This window comes from Thalassophryne amazonica, chromosome 4 (genome assembly GCF_902500255.1).
Source record: "Thalassophryne amazonica chromosome 4, fThaAma1.1, whole genome shotgun sequence".
NCBI classification, from domain to species: Eukaryota; Metazoa; Chordata; class Actinopteri; order Batrachoidiformes; family Batrachoididae; genus Thalassophryne; species Thalassophryne amazonica.
In genome coordinates, this window is record NC_047106.1 from 31,398,265 (window position 1) to 31,421,046 (window position 22,782).

Genomic DNA, 22,782 nt, shown 5'->3' on the forward strand with positions numbered 1-22,782 from the left:
GGCACACAGGGATCAGCATTTTAAAATGTACGACATTATTTGTCTGACCATAAAGATTTCAAAAAGGTATATGTTGGACTGTGTGACTGAATGTTATGGGGTAAAAATATCAACAACAACAAAATAGTGGCAAAGGTGAATTTCAGTTTGTACAAGGGTCAATTTTGGTTAAAAAAGTAATGCAAATTATTGACTGAGCTAATATGCTTTTAAAAAGTAATAGTTTATAACATCTGTTGTGTGGAGTTATGTTACTGGGTCACATAAGTCATAGAAATCAATGGCGGTTGACCTTGTTTGACTGTTACTTTGGAGACCAAGGATTCAGCACAGTCAACCATGTATTAATGCTATTACCTCAAAGAATAATTTGGATTGTTTTTTACCAAATCTGGAGCAACTTTAACCTTTAACCCCTGGACAAACTGAAATTAACACTTGTCACCATATAACTCAATAACAATATGTAGCTGCCTCCGTGGGATGACCACTGTACATTTGTGTAGGCAGTGAGGCTGGATTACAAGTTTTTGCTTGATTCCCTTAAGTGGTACTGAAAACCTGCTTGGCCCATGAGCAACTTGCTTTCAAAGAATTTTGAGCATCGTCACAAAACAATCCAACACATTAAGCAAGCAAGTCAGTCACATTTTGAAATGTTTTCTTGAGAATCTGACATAATTTAGTGAGTAAGGTCATTACCGCTTCTGCATGAACATGGTTTGTGTACTAGACCTGAGGTCAAAGGACACAGTGGATATCGTCTGATGCAAATTATAGCCTCAACCATCAAATGCTTCTACAAAACTACAATGACATCACTTCAACTTGTATAAAAGGGAAATGATATCAAAATTTTATAGTTTTCCACTGTATAGTACAAGATGGTAAATTTTGTGCATGAGCAGCCTTTATAAAAGTCACATTAGACACTTTAACAATGGTCTTATGTAGGTCACCAGGTGTCTCACAAACTGATATTAAAGTGGGTAGCCAAAAATATCACAGACATTGAGGGGACACATCCTAAAACAACATTTTAGGGTCTTTCACGTGCCACAGCCACGCCACTCAGACCACGTCTGATCCTGTCAGTTCTGTAAAGTAAAGCGGAGCAGGTCCAGATTAGTCCCTGGCTAGGAGGCATGTTGGGAACGCTGTGTAGTTGCTTCTGAAAGGGCATCTGGTATAAATCTTGTGCCAAATCCCAATGTTGGGTTTTTTTTTTTTTGCACACCAATCCTACATGGGCCATTTAAATTTGACCACAGTCCAAACATAAATGTATTACTTCTAACCAATGAGGTGACACTGTGCTCCCAGGTTTTTCCCATTTAAAAACACTGCTATGTGACAGCAACCCAGACCAAAAGGAAAAGTGCACTATTGCAAAATTCTGGGTCCAGATCTGGGACCAAACAATCTGCGGCTGTAAAAATGCCGCAATGACTCTTCCTGGTTGTGTCACTTTAAATGAAAAGGAGCTGCTGCTCACCACTCGCTGCCTCACTTTGACAGAATCATCTCTCCAGCAGCCCTGTGGGTGTGTCTCAAAGAAAATACATACATCCAAAAATGAACATCTGTGACATATGTTACTAATGCCTAAAACCTGCTGTTTTAGGCAATGCCCATAGACACCCATGATAAAAATGTCAAACTGTACAGCAGAAATAAGCATGTTTTGAGCCTGGTACAAAAAACTGTTTTGGTCATTATAGGTAGTTTTCCCATTCATAATAACTGTAAGGGGGTTAAATTTTTATATAACTCATCCATTTAAGCTATTTTAAGCCATAAATGTTTGACTAAGTAGGGGTGTGATTGAGCCTGGCTGCTAGCAGTAGCCGCTAGCTGATGGAAACTCAACTATGTTTGTCCTTTCTGAGCATTTTACTACAAATATCTGAGATGATATGGCTTGCTGAATGGACCATCTAAGAAGTCAGTGTTCCGGAACTTCCAATGAGGAAAATTTTCGTTTTATTTCATTTGAATTTTAGCACTGTTAGCACTAATTTGTAATTATAGATAGCTTTGTGATGTTAGCTGCCGTGATAGTGTCATGGTCATGGAAGCAATATAACAGTCATAGGTTTTTAGTACCCACACTCAACCTAAAACTTTTAAAAATTAAAACTCACAAAAGTACTGCTTTACACCAGGAGGACTGAAGTCTGTACCACTCCTCACAAGATGATGGCAGTAATCAATAAATATTAGCCAGTCTGCAAAATATGCGTTAATCAAACACCCAAACCCATCTTTCCTAGCCTGAGCTAGCTTGGTAACTTCAAGATGGGTGTGTTCAAGCTTTACCCTACGGTCACATTAGCTACAAATGACAGCAACAAGCAGTTAGCTTCTTCGAGAGTGCAGGTAAACATCTCCGTAAGATGTCTTGTAAATCACTTCAGAGGTGTTCTCTGGTTACAAAAACAACATTTTTAGATTTAGATGTTTATTTATCGCTTGATGCATATTCTGCCATCTTGGATTATTTGGTTTGAGCGCTGCCATTCACTCAGACTGGCAGCCCTACCTAGCTTGCAGCAGAGCGACCATTGTCGCTCACTGCAAAACGAATGTGACAGAGGCCAGCAGGAGTCACTGTGCAATAGCAGTGAGGAAACCTCACTCCGCAACAGCTACGTAATAGAGGGCAGAGCCCGGGTTTTTAGCCTTCTTTAGGCTTACATGCCAGAGATAATGAGTTTGCATAAAGAGGGGAATGAGTGGGAGGAGTCAACACCATACAACGCAGAAGGGAGAGTACTAACTTGTAAATGGACTGCTTTTTATAGCGCTTCTCCATCTGCATCAGATGCTCAAAGCACTTTATAACAATAATGCCTCACATTCACCCCGATGTCAGACTGCTGCCATACAAGGTACTCACTACACACCAGAAGCAACTAGGGGATTAAGGACCTTGCCTGAGGGCCCTTAGTGATTTTCTGGTCAAGCTGGGATTTGAACCAAGGATCCTCTGGTCTCAAGCCCAACGCCTTAACCACTAGACCATCACCTCCTCTTATGTGATCATAGGGTTATTCATCCCACCCAGTTCAAAGGGGTCTTGTCCAAGCTCCACCTCTTGACCCATATACGGATTGGCTGGGAATTAGGTGCCAAGACGACAATATCTAGCGGTGCCCCATTTGGGCTTCAAACCCTCTCTACAGAGAACCATTGGGTGTCATCAAGGAGGGTTTGCCCAATATATACTGTACTTTATACATTCTGTGCATCCTACATGTGCAGGGATTTTGAGGATGATTAACATGAAACACCAAGTATGATGAACTGTAATACAAGACAAAAAGCAAAGACTTGTGCAATATAACTTCTATGAATGTGGCACAGTCCAGCAGACTGCTGTTTCTGTTTCTTTCTGCGTGATATCAGCTGCTCTGATACGGTGCACCGTAACTTTAATCATCTTCATGCAGCCTCTGCCTTTGTAATGTGTTGTTCTGGTACTGCACAGAAACTCCCCGACAGTCGGCGTGCGCTTTACCCTCTGCTTTCAATGTTTTCTGGTACACTTGCTTCAGAAAAACAAAAAGTAAAAAAATAAAATAAAATAATGGTACTGCATGTGCTGAAGATCCAAAGCTCAGAAAACAGATACTTGTCTGGTTGTGTAGTTCGCTCTTCCTCGGTCTGTGCTGGCTCTCACAGATAAGTACAGTACGTATCCATGCAAATACTTGGCCGACAGTTCAATTACTTCTGGATGAGAAGAGGAGTGGGGTTGTCTCTCTCTTTCTCTCTCTCTGTCTCTCTCCTGCTTTCTCTCCCTTCCTTGCTGGCAGCAGCGTCCGTACTGTTGGCAGGAGTGACCAGAATAAAAACACTACCACTGCACATAGAGGAGGAAAAAAAGCAAAGTGATCCAGTTTTTTGCCCTATCTTAATGACATCAAGTCCCATATCTTTTCTTTTTTTTTCCCACCCCTCTCCCCCCCACTCTGCAGGACTTTGGGCTTGTAGTAATTAGCTAGAGGAGAATAAAACCAGCTGATCTGGAGAGCGGTGGTGCATTTTGGAGCGAGATGGCTAACAGAAGCATTGTGTTGCTGTTCTGTGGACTCCTTCTCGCAGCTGTGATTCAGCCCTCTCTGCAAGGAGGTAAGCGTGTGTGCCACAGGTGAACCGAGCCATCAATCACAGAGCAGGTGCACATTTCTTATCTTTTGTCACTCTGAAATCATTAAAGCATGTTTTATACTCTGTAAGGCGAGTATTTGCCCGTAAAATGTCAGTTGTGTTATATAATGTAAGTCATGTTTATCGGTTGCAGCCCAGTGGGACTTTGTGTTCATTAAAAATAATATTTAGAGCTCAGCTCCCCTCTTTGGAAACAAGACATTAAAGCTCTGACTGAGAGTTACAATTTCATAATTTAGCTGTGCAGTATAAGATATTTTAGTCGAGTCTGGCAATGTAAATTATTTAATGCAGTTTTTTTCAATCCAACCAATCTGGTGTAGGTTTGCAAAACCACAGTTTAGTTTTGCAATACAAGATTATTTAGACATGTTTTTGCAAGACAAGGTATGCAAGACCTGTTTGCAATAAATTATTTTTGCAGTATAACTGGTCCACTTTTCCAAAATAACGTTATCTGCTATTTTGCACTATACAGTATTTTATTCCTGTGTGTAATATGTTTTAGTAAAATATAAAATATTTTAGCCAAACTTTGCAATGTAAAATCTTCTGGGGTATGTTTGCAAAACCAGTTTAGTTTTAGAATACAAGATTATTTCAACTAGTTTTGCAATATATAATATTTTCGTCCAGTTTTGCAATACTAAATAGTCTGGGGTATATTTGCAAAATGATATCTTAGTTTTGCAATACAGGAATATTTCAACTAGATTTGCAATATAAAATACTTTAGTCCAGTTTTCAATAATGGTTTAGTTTTGCAGCATTAAAATGAAGAAAATCTACTCCAGCTTTGCAAAAATAAAGTTTTGTTTGGTTTTACAATGCATTATAGCAGAATCATGTCTTGCAGTAGGACTTTGTCTGGTTTTACAATATGATTTTTTTTTTTTTTTTTTTTTTTTTTTTTTTTTTTTTGCAATATAAGGTTAAAATGCTTTAGACTAGTTCTGTGGCACAAATGGTTAGTTCGCTTGCTTCCGAAACAGAAGGCCATTTCAAGGCGTAAATCTTGCTCCATATGACAGCAGATATGTACAAAATATGACTACAATTGTGTGTGTTATGGTAAAATCGCAAAATTTTGCACAGGCATTGTTTGACATATATACTTTTACGAAAAAAATTAGACATCATGCAAAGCTCAGTTTCCCCCCATTTTTTAATCAGTGTAATTGTGGTTGGAATGAAAAAAAAACAAAAAACGGAAAAACCTTTTAAAAAATGACTAAAAAACATCTGTGCAAAATTCAGCACTTTGATCATAAAATGTACACCCGTTTCACATATTTGCCCTGCTACCAAACCAACATGTTGATCCATACCAGATCTGCTGTGGTTACCCCGAGCAAAATAGGAGTAGCCAAATGAAAGATTTAATTAGTCTAGTTTTAAAACATGAGATTAAAATAGTTTCGTTTTGGCAGTATAAGATTAAATTGTTTAGTCTAGTTTTGCTGTGTAAGAGTTTAATATAGTTTTGTAACAAGTTTGAAGTTTGGTTTCGGAACATGCGCTGGTGCCGCACATCATCAAAGCCACCAAACCATGAAACCCTGTTATGTTCTGATCGGGACCCACCCAGACAGACAGCTGGTCCATCTCCACCTTTCAAAAGCAACCATCTATCAGCCACTGCCAGGTGAAATGAATTTGCCTCCTTGGCTTTTTCCAGCTGCTGAGGTCCTCAACACTGTAGCACAGGTGTGATGCGTGTTGCACAGAGAAGCGTGCCATATGAGCAAAATGTCAAAGGCCATGCCCCTTCTTCTATTTTTACTTGTATTACACCATACTTTCAGTGGTACGTAGTCAAAGAGCTCCCCAAAAAACCCAGTACGAAACATTTAATGGAATATAAAATCTAAGGTTAAGACATCCAACCATGTTCTAAACCCACTTCTTCCAGATAAGGGTCATGGGGGGGGTTGCTGGAACCTATCCCAGTGGTCACTGGGCTAGAGCAGTGGTGTGCACTGACATTCCAGAAAGGGCCAAGAGGCTGCAGGTTTTCTTTGCAACCACTGACTCAACCAGGTGATTTCACTGATTAGACTCCTAACCAGTTAGACTCCTAACTGGCAATTAGGATGGGTAAAAATGCAGTAAACACATTTCATTGTGCAGGGAACATGTTCCTTATGTGCATATGGCAATAAACTCCTTTTGAATCCTTGAATCCTTTAAGCAGATGGGACGAGTTCATCAGTGAAATCACCTGGTGGAGTCAGTGGTTGCAAAGAAAACCCGCACCCTCTTGGCCCTTTGTGGAACGTCTTTTGACACCAGTGGACCAAAGGCATAGTTAAGACAGTTTATTATGATTTTGCAACACAAGATACTTTTGTTTAGTCCCATTTTCTAATAAAAGATTAAGACAGTTCAATTTTGTAATGCGATATTCTGGATTTGCAAAATAAAATACTTTAGTCTAATTTAGGAGCATAAGATTAAGTGCGTTTAGTCTAGTTTTGCAATACAAAATAGCTTGTTTTGATATCCTTTTATTATAGTTTAGTCTAGCTGATCTTACACAAACAGACAGATGTCAAATGATGTTGCTGTCAAAAACCACATTATCTCCCGAGATAAACAGAAACAGTTGTTCTCTGCGGCACAATTGCATGAGAAGTATCAGTGAGATGGAGCCAGTCTTCAGTACTCTCTAGATGTTTGTGTCCAGCAGAATTAAAATGTAGTAAAAGTATGTCTGGGTTAGAGTTTTGTATTAACTCTGCCACGTACATGGGAGTCTCTGTGCAACAAAGCATTTATATGACTATCTAGTCTCATGGATGTGTTTCAGAGAGATTAGGGCAAGAAGGGGAATCATCAGACATGCATGTGGCTGCAGATGGTGTATAAAGCTCAATCAGGACCTCTGACATGTCAGGAGAAAAGGTTCCAGCTGCTCACACAGTGTATACATTTACCTTTGATACTCTTCCAGGTGGGCAGACAGTCTGTGTGTCATGACGACGGCTTTGACTGGGTCTTCTGTGAAGCTTTCTGGTGTGTTCTGCAGCAGCACTAACTTGCACATTTGTGTGGTTCATTTTGAGTGCAGTTTGAAGTGTCTCCTGTTGAGACAGATGAGCTGGAGCTCACATTGTCCTTTGTTTTCTTTGTGCATTGGTTTGATTTGGATTTGATTTTTACATTTTGGCCCAGACTCTCTGAGCTATTCATCCTCCAACTGGAAAACATGTTTAGCATCTGCGACCCGGTTGCTAGAGGGAAGTCCATTATTTTGTTGTATTTATTTGCTCAAAAGTCATGGTTGTTTATGGTCCTTATCTTCCTGTCTCCAAGTGTCCTTTCAGAAGCACAACAAATTATGCTTGGATCTTCATTCTGTGTTAGATCCCAACTTTTTCCATATAAAGCCTAATGTTTTTGAGAACTTTTGTCAGCTTCGCAGTCTGGTTTTAAACTGTGTCGCCTCACTTCTTTTTGCAGTTTTAAGCTTTTGTTTCTGTGCCAGTCATTTCACATTTTCAGGTGCATTCATGCAAAGTACATGGCAGATAAATGGGCCAATATCAATACTGGGTTTGAGCTCAAGTACGTGTTGACTTCATCCATATCAAACATTTCTAAAGTGCTCAAACCAGCTACATCTGTCTCTGTGAACACTGCCCAAGCAGGAAAACCACTCTCATCTTGTTCCAAGGGTTAAACTTCTGTAAGCAACTTAAAACTCATTAACACCCAATTTACTTATTTAGTACCTCCACAAAGAAAACAGCCCTTATACATGCAGAATTCCCCTCTGGTTTTGGGATCAAGTGCAAGTCCTGTCAGAATGTTTTCCATTGACAAGTGTAAATGAGTTATAGTCCTGGAGGAAACATTTGGGAAGGAATTTGTTTAATGCACATACTGTGTGATGTTTGTTGCTTCTTTCCCTTATGATGACGGAGGCAGACTTTCTTAAATAACATCTGTCACATGGATGAAGTCGGAATTTTGTTGGATTCTTATCAAAAAATCTGTTGACACAGCTTGAGCCTGTGACCTGTTTTTAGACTACATTTTTGTAGATACTAAATCAAACCCTTGTCTACATTTCTGATGAAATTCCAAATTTTGTCAGGAATAATATTCCCTACCCAGTAAAGAAAAAGACTCACAGCCTGTATGCAGAATTCCGAGATGGTTCGGTTGAACTCAGTCAGATGAAGTACAGAGCCACCTTACAGCTCATTAACACTCAGTATGACGTCTTTCTACACATCATCACATGACTGCTGAAGCTAGCCGAATATGGTTTTACTACATGGCCATCCATGCCTCACATTCCTCAGCCCATTACTTTGTAAATGGGTACTGGCTTTGGCTGAGGAAGGAATCTGTGTCAAACTGGCATCCTGCCCAGGGGGAGTGGTAAGACCTCATTTCCATCACTCTGTGGAATTTAGGGACTAGCACCAACATTAATGGTCTTCAGGGACTATAAAGGACTCGCATCTTTTTCTTCTTTCCGTTGTTCCCGTTAGGGGTCGCCACAGCAATTCAATTCAATTCAATTCAATTTTATTTATATAGCGCCAAATCACAACAAACAGTTGCCCCAAGGCGCTTTATATTGTAAGGCAAGGCCATACAATAATTACGTAAAAACCCCAAAGGTCAAAACGACCCCCTGTGAGCAAGCACTTGGCGACAGTGGGAAGGAAAAACTCCCTTTTAACAGGAAGAAACCTCCAGCAGAACCAGGCTCAGGGAGGGGCAGTCTTCTGCTGGGACTGGTTGGGGCTGAGGGAGAGAACCAGGAAAAAGACATGCTGTGGAGGGGAGCAGAGATCGATCACTAATGATTAAATGCAGAATGGTGCATACAGAGCAAAAAGAGAAAGAAACACTCAGTGCATTATGGGAACCCCCCAGCAGTCTCAGTCTATAGCAGCATAACTAAGGGATGGTTCAGGGTCACCTGATCCAGCCCTAACTATAAGCTTTAGCAAAAAGGAAAGTTTTAAGCCTAATCTTAAAAGTAGAGAGGGTGTCTGTCTCCCTGATCCAAATTGGGAGCTGGTTCCACAGGAGAGGAGCCTGAAAGCTGAAGGCTCTGCCTCCCATTCTACTCTTACAAACCCTAGGAACTACAAGTAAGCCTGCAGTCTGAGAGCGAAGCGCTCTATTGGGGTGATATGGTACTATGAGGTCCCTAAGATAAGAAGGGACCTGATTATTCAAAACCTTATAAGTAAGAAGAAGAATTTTATATTCTATTCTAGAATTAACAGGAAGCCAATGAAGAGAGGCCAATATGGGTGAGATATGCTCTCTCCTTCTAGTCCCCGTCAGTACTCTAGCTGCAGCATTTTGAATTAACTGAAGGCTTTTTAAGGAAATTTTAGGACAACCTGATAATAATGAATTACAATAGTCCAGCCTAGAGGAAATAAATGCATGAATTAGTTTTTCAGCATCACTCTGAGACAAGACCTTTCTAATTTTAGATCATTCATTTCCATCTCACCCTGTTCTCTGTATCTTCCTCTGTCACACCAACCACCTGCATGTTCTCCCTCAGCACATCCATAAACCTCCTCTTTGGTCTCCCTCTTTTCCTCCTTCCTGGTGACTCCATCCTGAGCATCCTTCTCCCTGTATGCTATAGGTCCCTCTTCTGCACATGTCCAAACCACCTCAATCTTACCCCTCTGACCTTGTCTCCAAATCATCCCACCTGAACTGTCCCTCTGATATGTTCATTCCTAATCCTGTCAATTCTTGTCACTCCCAAAGAGAATCTGCCACCTCCAGCTCTTCCTCCTGTCTTTTTGTTAGTGCCACCATTTCTAATCCATACAACATAGACTTTGCCCTTCACTCTTGCAGATATTCTTTGGTCCCAAATCACTCCTGCCACCTTTCTCCACCTACTCTACCCTGCCTGCATTCTCTTCTTCAACTCTCTACAACACTCTCCATTACTTTGGACAATTGACCCCCAAGTACTTAAACTCATGTACTTCCACCACTTCTACTCCTTGTAACCACACTATTCCACTGGGCTCCCTCTCATTCACACACATGTACACAGTCTTGCTCCAGCTGACTTTCATTCCCCTTCTCTCCAGAGCATATCTCCACCTCTCCAGGCTAGACTCAACCTGCTCTCTACTCTCACTACAGATCACAATGCCAACTGCAAACATCATAGTCCATGGAGACTCCTGTCTGATCTCATCTGTCAACCTGTCCATCACCACTGCAAACAAGAAAGGACTCAGAGCGAATCTGTCATTCCTACTGCACATCTCACCACTATCACACTGTCCTTGTACATGTCCTACAGTACCCTCACATACTTCTCTGCCACACCAGACATCCTCATACAATGCTACAACTCTTCTCTTGGCACCCTGTCATAAGCTTTCTCTAAATCCACAAACACACAATTTAACTTCTTCTGACGTTCTCTATCCTTCATCCGCCATCAGTACCCTCAGATCAAACATTGCATCTGTAGTTCTCTTTCACAGATTTTCACCTGTTTTCTAAGCCTAGCTTCTAATACTCTTTCCCATAACTTCATGCTGTGGCTGATCAGCTTAATGCCTCTGTAGTTACTGCAGCTCTGCATCCTTGTTCTTAAAAATTGGAACTAGCGCACTTCATCTCCACTCCTCAGGCATCCTCTTACTTTCCAAGATTTTATTAAACAATCTGGTTAGAAACTCCACTGCCATCTCTCCAAAACATTTCCATGCCTCCACTGGAATGTCATCTGGACCAACTGCCTTTCCAGTCTTCATCCATTTCATAGGTGCCCTCACTTCATCCTTACTAATATCTTGCACTCTATCCACAACATTCAGCCTTTTTTCTCTCTCATTTTCTTCATTCATCAGTGCCTCAAAATACTCCCTCCAACTTCTCTATACACTTTCCTCACTTGTTAGCACATTACCATCTGCATCCTTTACCATCCTAACCCACTGCTGATCCTTTCCACCTCTGTCCCTTTGTCTGGCCAATCTGTACAAGTTCTTTTCTCCTTCCTTGTTGTTCAGCTTCTGATACAGCTCTCTATATACCTTTACCTACCTCTATATATACCTTAGCTTTTGCCACTTCTTTTTTGTTTGCCTTACGCCACATCTCCTTGTACTCCTGTGTACTTTCTTCATCTGTCCGACTATCCCAATTCTTTTTTGATAAAGGACTTGCATCTAATGCAGAAAAACACAAGAATGAACTTACCTAAAGGCTAAAGTTGGATCTGTGTAGTCTTTCCCATTAGTCACTGACATGTTGTGTCTTTGGGGATTGGGTGAAGTCTATTAGTTTAGTGATATCAATCAATCAACTTTTTTCTTGTATAGCGCCAAATCACAACAAACAGTTGCCCCAAGGCGCTCCACATTGCAAGGCAAGGCCATACAATAATTATGAAACACAGTCTACGTCTAAAGCAACATAACCAAGGGATGGTCCAGGGTCACCCGATCCAGCCCTAACTATAAGCCTTAGCGAAAAGGAAAGTTTAAGCCTAATCTTAAAAGTAGAGAGGGTATCTGTCTCCCTGATCTGAATTGGGAGCTGGTTCCACAGGAGAGGAGCCTGAAAGCTGAAGGCTCTGCCTCCCATTCTACTCTTACAAACCCTAGGAACTACAAGTAAGCCCGCAGTCTGAGAGCGAAGCGCTCTAATGGGGTAATATGGTACTATGAGGTCCCTAAGATAAGATGGGACCTGATTATTCAAAACCTTATAAGTAAGAAGAAGAATTTTAAATTCTATTCTAGCATTAACAGGAAGCCAATGAAGGGAGGCCAACACGGGTGAGATATGCTCTCTCCTGCTAGTCCCCGTCAGTACTCTAGCTGCAGCATTCTGAACCAACTGAAGGCTTTTTAGGGAACTTTTAGGACAACCTGATAATAATGAATTACAATAGTCCAGCCTAGAGGAAACAAATGCATGAATTAGTTTTTCAGCATCACTCTGAGACAAGACCTTTCTGATTTTAGAGATATTGCGTAAATGCAAAAAGGCAGTCCTACATATTTGTTTAATATGCGCTTTGAATGACATATCCTGATCAAAAATAACTCCAAGATTTCTCACAGTATTACTAGAGATCAGGGAAATGCCATCCAGAGTAACGATCTGGTTAGACACCATGCTTCTAAGATTTGTGGGGCCAAGTACAATAACTTCAGTTTTATCTGAGTTTAAAAGCAGGAAATTAGAGGTCATCCATGTCTTTATGTCTGTAAGACAATCCTGCAGTTTAGCTAATTGGTGCGTATCCTCTGGCTTCATGGATAGATAAAGCTGGGTATCATCTGCGTAACAATGAAAATTTAAGCAATACCGTCTAATAATACTGCCCAAGGGAAGCATGTATAAAGTGAATAAAATTGGTCCTAGCACAGAACCTTGTGGAACTCCATAATTAACTTTAGTCTGTGAAGAAGATTCCCCATTTACATGAACAAACTGTAATCTATTAGACAAATATGATTCAAACCACCGCAGCGCAATGCCTTTAATACCTATGACATGCTCTAATCTCTGTAATAAAATTTTATGGTCAACAGTATCAAAAGCAGCACTGAGGTCCAACAGAACAAGCACAGAGATAAGTCCACTGTCCGAAGCCATAAGAAGATCATTTGTAACCTTCACTAATGCTGTTTCTGTACTATGATGAATTCTAAAACCTGACTGAAACTCTTCAAATAGACCATTCCTCTGCAGGTGATCAGTTAGCTGTTTTACAACTACCCTCTCAAGAATCTTTGAGAGAAAAGGAAGGTTGGAGATTGGCCTATAATTAGCTAAGATAGCTGGGTCAAGTGATGGCTTTTTAAGTAATGGTTTAATTACTGCCACCTTAAAGGCCTGTGGTACATAACCAACTAACAAAGATAGATTGATCATATTTAAGATTGAAGCATTAAATAATGGTAGGACTTCCTTGAGCAGCCTGGCAGGAATGGGGTCTAATAAGCATGTTGATGGTTTGGATGAAGTAACTAATGAAAATAACTCAGACAGAACAATCGGAGAGAAAGAGTCTAACCAAATACCGGCATCACTGAAAGCAGCCAAAGATAACGATACATCTTTGGGATGGTTATGAGTAATTTTTTCTCTAATAGTCAAAATTTTGTTAGCAAAGAAAGTCATGAAGTCATTACTAGTTAAAGTTAATGGAATACTCAGCTCAATAGAGCTCTGACTCTTTGTCAGCCTGGCTACAGTGCTGAAAAGAAACCTGGGGTTGTTCTTATTTTCTTCAATTAGTGATGAGTAGAAAGATGTCCTAGCTTCACGAAGGGCTTTCTTATAGAGCAACAACCTCTTTTTCCAGGCTAAGTGAAGATCTTCTAAATTAGTGAGACGCCATTTCCTCTCCAACTTACGGGTTATCTGCTTTAAGCTACGAGTTTGTGAGTTATACCACGGAGTCAGACACTTCTGATTTAAAGCTCTCTTTTTCAGAGGAGCTACAGCATCCAAAGTTGTCTTCAATGAGGATGTAAAACTATTGACAAGATACTCTAACTCCCTTACAGAGTTTAGGTAGCTACTCTGCTCTGTGTTGGTATATGACATTAGAGAACATAAAGAAGGAATCATATCCTTAAACCTAGTTACAGCGCTTTCTGAAAGACTTCTAGTGTAATGAAACTTATTCCCCACTGCAGGGTAGTCCATCAGGGTAAATGTAAATGTTATTAAAAAATGATCAGACAAAAGGGAGTTTTCAGGGAATACTGTTAAGTCTTCTATTTCCATACCATAAGTCAGAACAAGATCTAAAATATGATTAAAGTGGTGGGTGGACTCATTTACTTTTTGAGCAAAGCCGATAGAGTCTAATAATAGATTAAATGCAGTGTTGAGGCTGTCATTCTCAGCATCTGTGTGGATGTTAAAATCGCCCACTATAATTATCTTATCTGAGCTAAGCACTAAGTCAGACAAAAGGTCTGAAAATTCACAGAGAAACTCACAGTAACGACCAGGTGGACGATAGATAATAACAAATAAAACTGGTTTTTGGGACTTCCAATTTGGATGGACAAGACTAAGAGACAAGCTTTCAAATGAATTAAAGCTCTGTCTAGGTTTTTGATTAATTAATAAGCTGGAATGGAAGATTGCTGCTAATCCTCCGCCCCGGCCCGTGCTACGAGCATTCTGACAGTTAGTGTGACTCGGGGGTGTTGACTCATTAAAAACTAACATATTCATCCTGCTGTAACCAAGTTTCTGTTAGGCAGAATAAATCAATACGTTGATCAATTATTATATCATTTACCAACAGGGACTTAGAAGAAAGAGACCTAATGTTTAATAGACCACATTTAACTGTTTTAGTCTGTGGTGCAATTGAAGGTGCTATATTATTTTTTCTTTTTGAATTTTTATGCTTAAATAGATTTTTGCTAGTTATTGGTGGTCTGGGAGCAGGCACCGTCTCTACGGGGATGGGTTATGGATGGATGATATGTTTGGCTAACTACAGTAGTCGCATGATGTTCTCTGGAAATGATATAACGTTCCAATAAGGCATCATTAATGAGTCTCCCGTAATACTGAATTGTTAAATATCCAGTCTACATGCACAGGACACATATCATATAACACAATGGGGCAATGAATAGGTGCTATACCCAACTGAACAGTAGAAAGGTGTTGGTCCAAAGTGACAACAATGAAAAATAAGTTACATCTACACAGGACAACAAAAATTATAAAATTGAATTCTTTAAATTCATTGGTTACTTCATTAGGCATTCCTGTTCAACTGCTCATTAATGCAAATATCGTGGCAGACATATAATGCTTTTAAACATGTAGACATGGTCAAGAAGATCTGCTGAAGGTGATTTAAGTGTTGACATCGCATGGCTGTTGGTGCCAGACAAACTGGTTTGAGTATTTCAGAAACTGTTCTTCAAGTGGCATTTTCATACACAGTCGTCTACAGAGAATGGTCTGAAAAAAAAAGAAACATCCAGCAAGTGATGGTTCAATTGAGGAAAAGATCTTGTTAATGCCAGAGTTCAGAAAAGAATGGCCACACTGGTTCAAGTGGATAGAAAGGCAGCAGTAACTCAATAACCATTTGTTACATCCAAGGTGTGAAAAAGACCGTCCCTGAAAATGCAACACTTTCATCCTTGAAGCAGATGGTCTACAGCAGCAGAAAGCCGTGGTGGGTGACACTACTGTCAACTAAGAACAGGAAACCGAAGCTACAGTGGACACAGACTCACCAACATTGAACAATGGAAGAACCTTGTCTGGTCTGAAGGATCTCAGTTCCTGCTGTGACATTCAGATGGTCGAGTCAGAATATGATGTAAACAACATGAAAGCATAGACCAACCTGCCCTCTGTATGATAGTGTCATGTCAATGTGGACAAAAATCACACAAATCTTTCCAGCACCTTGTTGAATCTATGCCATAAAAAATTTAGGCGGTACATGGTACTCTCGAGTTGTACCTAATGAAATGGACAACGACTGTCGTTGCAATGATTTATTTTAATGTTGGTATTGCAACAAAGGAAAAAGTTCAAAAGCTAATATCATATATTCCATCTCCCCCCTTTCTTACCTTGAAGGATGTTAAATTCTGCCATAAAAGCTTAACAACCAACCAGAGAGTGGGTTTTATGACAGACACACTCAATGACACCGCTGTGGTCAACAGAGGCCAGTGGGAGATGAAAAGAGTGAAATAACTGCTGTGTTCTTTCATAGTCTCAAATTAATTAACTTATGAGATGTTTTCTTTAGAACTGCTGGAAGCCGTTTTGCATCATTTGGCATTAGCCAGGTTCAGCCCTGAGATTTCAGTGGAATGTAATGCATTAATCAGCTACACTCTCTTGGCTGCAGGTGAAATTAAATGAATTCAGTGTGTATTGGCATGCCTCAGCTGTCACAAAGTACTCGTGATGACTTGCAGCATTAACCAGTTGCAATTAGATACCCAAACCAATTGTCCAGAATCCTCTAAAAAGCTGTGTTTCAGACGTTTTCTGCAGTTCTGGACATCATTGCTCTTTGGCCAGTGTAGCATGCCAGAGTAATGTGACACATACTGCAGACATCCCAGAATTCTGCAACACTACTCTACAATTACCCTGAGGAGGACACAGGTTTTCCTCATTTCAGTGTCTGTGTGTTCTTTCATGTTGGCCCTGCAGAGGCATTTTAATTTGTCGACATGGACTGATTTGGTGTAATCAGTGTGGTGACTTCATTCAGTGCACATTTAGGCAGAAGTCTTTCAATTTCGAGAAGTGAACCACCATGCTTTGCTATTGCGAATGAGATGTTGTTCCACTGTTTATATCTTCCTTTGGCACATACAGTGGAAAAGTGTTGGGAGATTTGACAGTTTTATCCAAGGTTTGCGGTTTTTACATCAGAGTATTTTGTCTGGCTTGGTAGTTGGTCGGTATCGAAGCTCGTAGCCAGAACTGATGAAAAACATTTTGGCTGAAAGGTTTTCCTATCACCACTTTAACTGTAACTACTGTTAAGTGTGTTGTAGGAACCAGACCAGAGGTTAGGATTGGATGAATTGCTGGAGTAGACACATACATAAATCAAAAACGAGTATACAGAAAATGTCGAGGGTCGAAAGCTGGCTGTGTGTTTCAGCCAGCGCACCAAAAGGTGTGTGAAGATTCTGCTTATGTTAACAAACTTCCTGAATGTGCTGAATGAGACAGCTAATATAGGTCACCAGGTGTCTCAAATATTAATGTTTGTATGCAAACACTTCCCAAAACATACTTAATACACTGTCTTAAAAATTGTATAAAATCTCCCTCTCGCTGCAGTCTTCTGGATGGAATCCTCTGATGTTGTGTTTGGAATTTGCTGAAGCCACTCTTCCAGTTTGGGGGTGACAGCTCCTTATGTTCCTGTTACCCCTTGTAGCATTTTGTACTTTGCCTTCCACATCTGCTCCAGTTGTTCCTTCAGCCTCTGGTACTTCTTGATTTTCTTGTGCTCCTTCTTTCTGGTGTTGCTGTCAGTTAGGATTTCCACATCTATCACAACTGCGGTTTTCTTTCCTTTTTCAACCACCACTATGTTTGGTTGTTCAGCCAGCAGCTGCTTGTCTGTCTGGAATTTGAAGTCCCCAAGGACCTTCACCTTGTCTTGCTATACCAACTTCGGTGGTGTCTCCCATTGGAACTTGAGGACTTCTAATAACCATTTGGCATAGATATTCGTGTACATTGTTCCCTGCCTCTCTCAGTGTATGCTGTCTCATCTTCCATCATACATCATGCTACTATATGCTGAACTGTCTCTGGGTCATATTTGCACAGCCTGTAACTTGGGTCCTTTGGGCTGTGGTAGACTCCTGCCTGTATGGATCTGGTGGTTAGAGCTTATTCTTGTGCCATCATGAGCACCTCTGTGATGTCCTTTAAGCCAGCGTTTTCAACAATTGGTAGAGCTTCTTGATGTCAGCCACTTCCTCTGTCTATTGGTGGTACATCCCATGGAGGGGTTTGGTCTCCTGCTCCTTATCACCGTCTGTCTTCAGCTGTCTGAGGCATTCTTGTAGCAGCTTATCTCGGGGACCATCTTCCTGATTTATTCATGGATGCCCCTTGTCTCATCCCTGATCGAGGCTCTGGCCTTCATTAATCCTTTCCCTGCCTCTTTCCATTACTCATACAGCCTTGAGGTGCTGGACTTTGCATTGTGAGGAGTTTCCATGTCTTTGCATCAGTGGCATCCAGCTCCTCCTGTGGACAACTTATTATTCCAGCTGGGTATCTGATGACTGGTAGGGCTTAGGTCTCGATGGCTCGGATCTTATTCTGACCTTTCCAGCTGGCTTCTCTGCAACTGTCTTACATTCTCGAAGTATTTGGCTGCAGCTGACCTTCTTACATCTTCATAATGTTTCCCATTGGCTTGTGGGATTCCCAGGTACTTGTAGCTGTCCTGTATGTCTATTATCCAGCCTTCTGGCAACTCCACCCCCTCAATCTGGATCACCTTCCTTCTTTTTGGCACCATTTGACCACACTTATCCAGTTCAAATGACATCCAGATACTGTATCTTCACTGGAGTTCCTGGTGAGATGGATCAGTGAGTCGGTGTCTTGCTCACTCCTGGTGTACAACCTGATGTCATCCATGTACAGGAGGTGGTTGATGGGTACTCCACTCTTGAATCTATATCCGTACTATCAGCTCTGTGATGAGCTGGTTGAGGGCGTTGAGGCCAGTGTGGAACAGGTAGTGTGTTCTAACATCCTTTTTTATATTACTGGAATCAAATCCCTATTCGATAGACATTCGCCCATGCTTTGGTATTCAGGGGAAGTAGAAAATGTGCATCTCTATTTGTGTCTACAATTTCTGCAACATCACTATTTTACGTGCATTTGCACAGCTCATTCCTGTATGTACTCTAGGTGCACACTCACAGTAGAAGTGAACCCACAGTCAGCCAGTAACCAGTAAAAATTTGGTTTGCACCTTTTGCTTGTAGATGAGTGTTATTCCTAGCGTCTCACTGTTAGATGTTTGGTCTGCGATCAACCAGTGCCAAGTGTTCATCAAAGCAGGACATTAACTCAGATGATTCATGCCGCTCTGCAGGTTGTGAGGAGTTTTTAACCACAGTCTCACCGGGTGAGCTATTTGAAATGGGTCCTGTCAGGAATGTGCTCAGCTTGATGTCTATTTTTTTTTTTACTTGAGTACAAGTTTTTGGCTTAAACATGGTATTATAAACCTTTTATCATGAATAGGTTTATATCCCCCACCCCCTAAAAAAAAGAGAGTATGTTTTCATTGTGTTTTAGCAGTTGAGTGGAGAATGTCCTGTTTCTGTGTACACATGTAAAAAACATCTGCAGCCTGGACTGATGGAGAGATTTGGTTCCTTTGTGTATAAATCAGTTTTTATGCTTTCTCTTTCCCACTTCAGCTATGTAAACTGTGTGCTTTTGTCCTTTCCACAATAAAGTCAATATGGAAATGCCAATATCTGGTTCCTAAAACTGACTGATGATTACTCTGTCATGTCCTTCCACGCAGTTCAAATCACAGTATTCTGGGCAGTTTGTTTTCCCCGTAAAACATGATTTATGTCCACTGATAAATACATCTTAAGACTAAAAGATTCAATCCAATAAATTGTTGCACTTTGCTAGTTTCGCTTTTCTCCACTTCATGCTTTAAGCCTTGAAATAAACTTTTATGGTTCAATACAGAAATGTTTCATGTACTACTTTTTTCCTTAATTATGGGAACTGTTTCGAAAAGATGTATCAATACAGCATATGCCTCTTCAAAGAGCCAATATATGTTACAAAGTATATTTCAGGCAAAAAAAAAGTTATAAACTCAAATCAGTTTAATTATATAGTGCTGAATTGCATCAAACGTTGCCCCAAGGTACTATGCATAAGCAAGATTTAAACCCTACCCACCGCATGAGCAAGCGCATTGGTTAACAGCGGTTAGGACAAACTCCCTTGGGTGTTGTTTGATCGTAGGAAGAAACCTCAAGCAGACTCACTGAAATGACCATCTGCTTTGGCCTTTGCACTGAGCAAATATGAAGTCCAAATCTTACCTGTTACGTCGTTTTAGTCAGATTCATCGTCATAGCCTGACGAAAAGTTAGCCACATAAAGCATCCTGATTTTGGAAAACAACATCTGAAAATATTTTAGTTCCTTGTCATGGCTGAAGAAACGTAGCATTTTTAAGGAAGTCCCTCAATATTTTGTCCCAGTGCGTTTTTCAGCCTGAACCAGAGAACTCCGGTCCCTTGTGCCACAACAAGAAAATTAACTTATTTTAAAAGTCAGTAGTGTCACAGTGCCTCATTCATTCACGTCAGTGTTTACCACAGGCATCCATCAATTCTTCAGCAGTCTGCATGCAATGAAAATAAATCCCATGATCCACCAAGACAAAAATTAAATACAATTTAAAAAGTGTTAAATTACTTTGTTTGGCATACGTGTGGAGGTGAGCGAGGCTGTGTGACAACATACGCTCTCTTGATGACATGCATATCAACATCTATATGCTTCGCCTACCAAACAAAAGGGTACTGCTGGTGGTGGAATTGCAAACCAAACCAGACTTAACCGTTCCAACCCGTACCATACCATGCAGTACTGACCTGGACCGCTCGGTGGACACGAGGCTGTCGGCATACGCTGGCTAAATCGTCAAGGTGTGACAGGCCTATTACTGAACATGTCAGCTACCGTAAAATGGCATATTGGCAGCATTTTTTAAATCTCAGCATATGCTGGTTAAATTGTCATATGCTCGCTAAATCATCATGGTGTGACAGCTGCATAACTTATTCGATGTAGCCAGCATATTTGACAAGTTTTTCATAAGTGGGCATATGCTGGCTAAATCGTTAAGGTGTGACAGGCCCTTTAGCAACCGTGTGTGTGTGTAATGAGTCCATAGTTCATGATGACAGATGACCTGAAAGGACAACATGGAGTTGAAGACCAGAGGCAGCACCAATGCCGGCAGCATTGGTGCAGTCACCAAAATTAAGACACTCCCCAGTTCCTACCCCTACACATATGTTGCTACAAACCCCACACAAAGTGCCCCACGTCCCACAGCAAGTCCTGGGGCCTCATGTACAAAGACTTGCGTTGACTTTCTAGTAAATGTTAGTGTATGCCAAAACCCTGAATCAGGCGTAAGCCTGAATCAAATGCATGAAAGTTTGCGCAAACAGTCTGGTTGCGTCGTACTGATGGCACCATAAGTGTAGTGTGTATGATGAAGCCCGCCATTGTCTCTGTGTTGTTTTGTGTAAAAATTAAACAACTTTCAGCGACAACATGCAAAAAGCAGAAAAACTGTGGTTAGATCAACGTTCTCTCAGCTCGCTGTCATGTAAAACATAAATTAGATACATACGTTTGTGTGTGTAAATATTAACTGAGCTGCACACACACTAAATTAAAAAGATATTAGGTGCATGGCAGTTGACAGTGTGTGACATTAACATGACACATGCTTTCATTGACAAATACTGAACACAGTCGGGGGCTTGTTAAGAGGCTCTCTAGTTCCACCATCAAGAAAAAGAAAACATTTTAATGTGCACATGCCCAAATGTATCCGTGCTGGTTTTCAATCGGAACAATTTCACAGATAAATTATTTAACCACCAAGCAGCACCCCCATCACACACCGCACTTCCAGCCTGGCATCCATTTGCGCATCACATATGATTTGAACATTAATGGAATGAAAATGTTTCCTATTAACAGAAACAAATTTATCATGTGATGGCGCCTTTATAGCAACATGTGTGCAGTTAATAGCTCCGATTACATTTGGAAACCGGCTCTCGCTGCAAAATGCACGGTAATGTTGGAATGTACCTGGATGAGATTCGGATGATTGCGTTCCACACAGCTGGCATGGCTCGGCGCAAGGTTGACTGGCACAATTCTGACTGATCAGCGAGCTCACGCTGGAATGCCCATGATGCCAGGATGCCCAGCGTGGTCAGCACCTGTGTGCGCACAGACAACCCCTGGCTCCTTGCCGTATTGCGCTCTGGGCCAGCCGCAGTTCTGTGCGCAACTCATGCTACATGCTCACGTCGGATTGCACCATTTGCAAGGTGCTTTAACAACGCTAACACAGCCATTGTTATTGCCATTTTACACATCAATTTGCATATGCTTTTATATCCGTTCATTTAATTGCAAACACGTGGGCACATTAAATGTTCATCAGTGTCTTTGATGTGCACATCACTCTGATGACTTCTTGCTTTCACTCTATTAACAGTTCCCAGTATCACCTTTACATGCCCACAGTAGAACAATAGCTGTAGAAATATGTGTACGCCAGCCAGGATTTTTGCGTGACGCACTGCAGATTTCCACGCTCATGTCACTTTTGATACATTTGCACGTGGACGTGGAGATGGGCATACACCAGGTTTTTGTGCTGAAGCATGCTTTGTACATGAAGCCCCTGGAGTTCAAAACATCTCATGTAGACTACATGCAGACGCGAAGGATGAGATGATGCACCCAGAAAAGAAACTTACTCTCTGAGAAAGGAACTGTTTCTGTGGCTGTTGCTTCAAATGGAAAGGCGATATTGCTCAACACACCTCCTCTCCAAAGGGAGATGGAGCTGGAGAAACATATTGGCTAATCAGCCCTTCTCTCTTCTACAGGGGAGACTCACAAAGGATATTGCATCATTTCCTCACTGTCCGTCAGGGAGACTCACGAAACACAGTGCCTTTCAACCTCACCAACCCAAGCTTGTCAGAACTTGGATATACGCTCACTGGCTACTTAAAGTACTCCTCATTCATAACCCTATTTGCCTTCAGAACTGACTTTATCATGGCATAGATTCAACATGATGGTGGAAACATTCCACAGAGAATTTATTCAATAATAATCCCCCCACCCCCCCTTGTCTCACCTTTATACGAACAACACCCTGAATTGTTAATATGAAGCATGATGGATAGAGTCCAACAATATGGATTTTTCTGGGGACTGATGCAATGCTGATACTTGAAAGTAAAAATAATTTAACATACAGATATATCTGCTGAT

At 40.9% G+C, this 22,782-nt stretch overlaps 1 protein-coding gene across 1 annotated transcript in view; it reads left to right on the forward strand.

Annotated features, from left to right (window-relative positions):
- The first annotated feature begins 3,832 nt into the window (after positions 1 to 3,832).
- elna (elastin a) overlaps positions 3,833 to 22,782 on the forward strand; it is a 187,740-nt gene continuing 168,790 nt past the window's right edge. Inside the window, exon 1 of the mRNA XM_034169334.1 lies at positions 3,833 to 4,134. Coding sequence (XP_034025225.1) covers positions 4,059 to 4,134 — 76 coding nt within the window. The 5' untranslated portion in view covers positions 3,833 to 4,058. The remainder of the gene's footprint in view (positions 4,135 to 22,782) is intronic.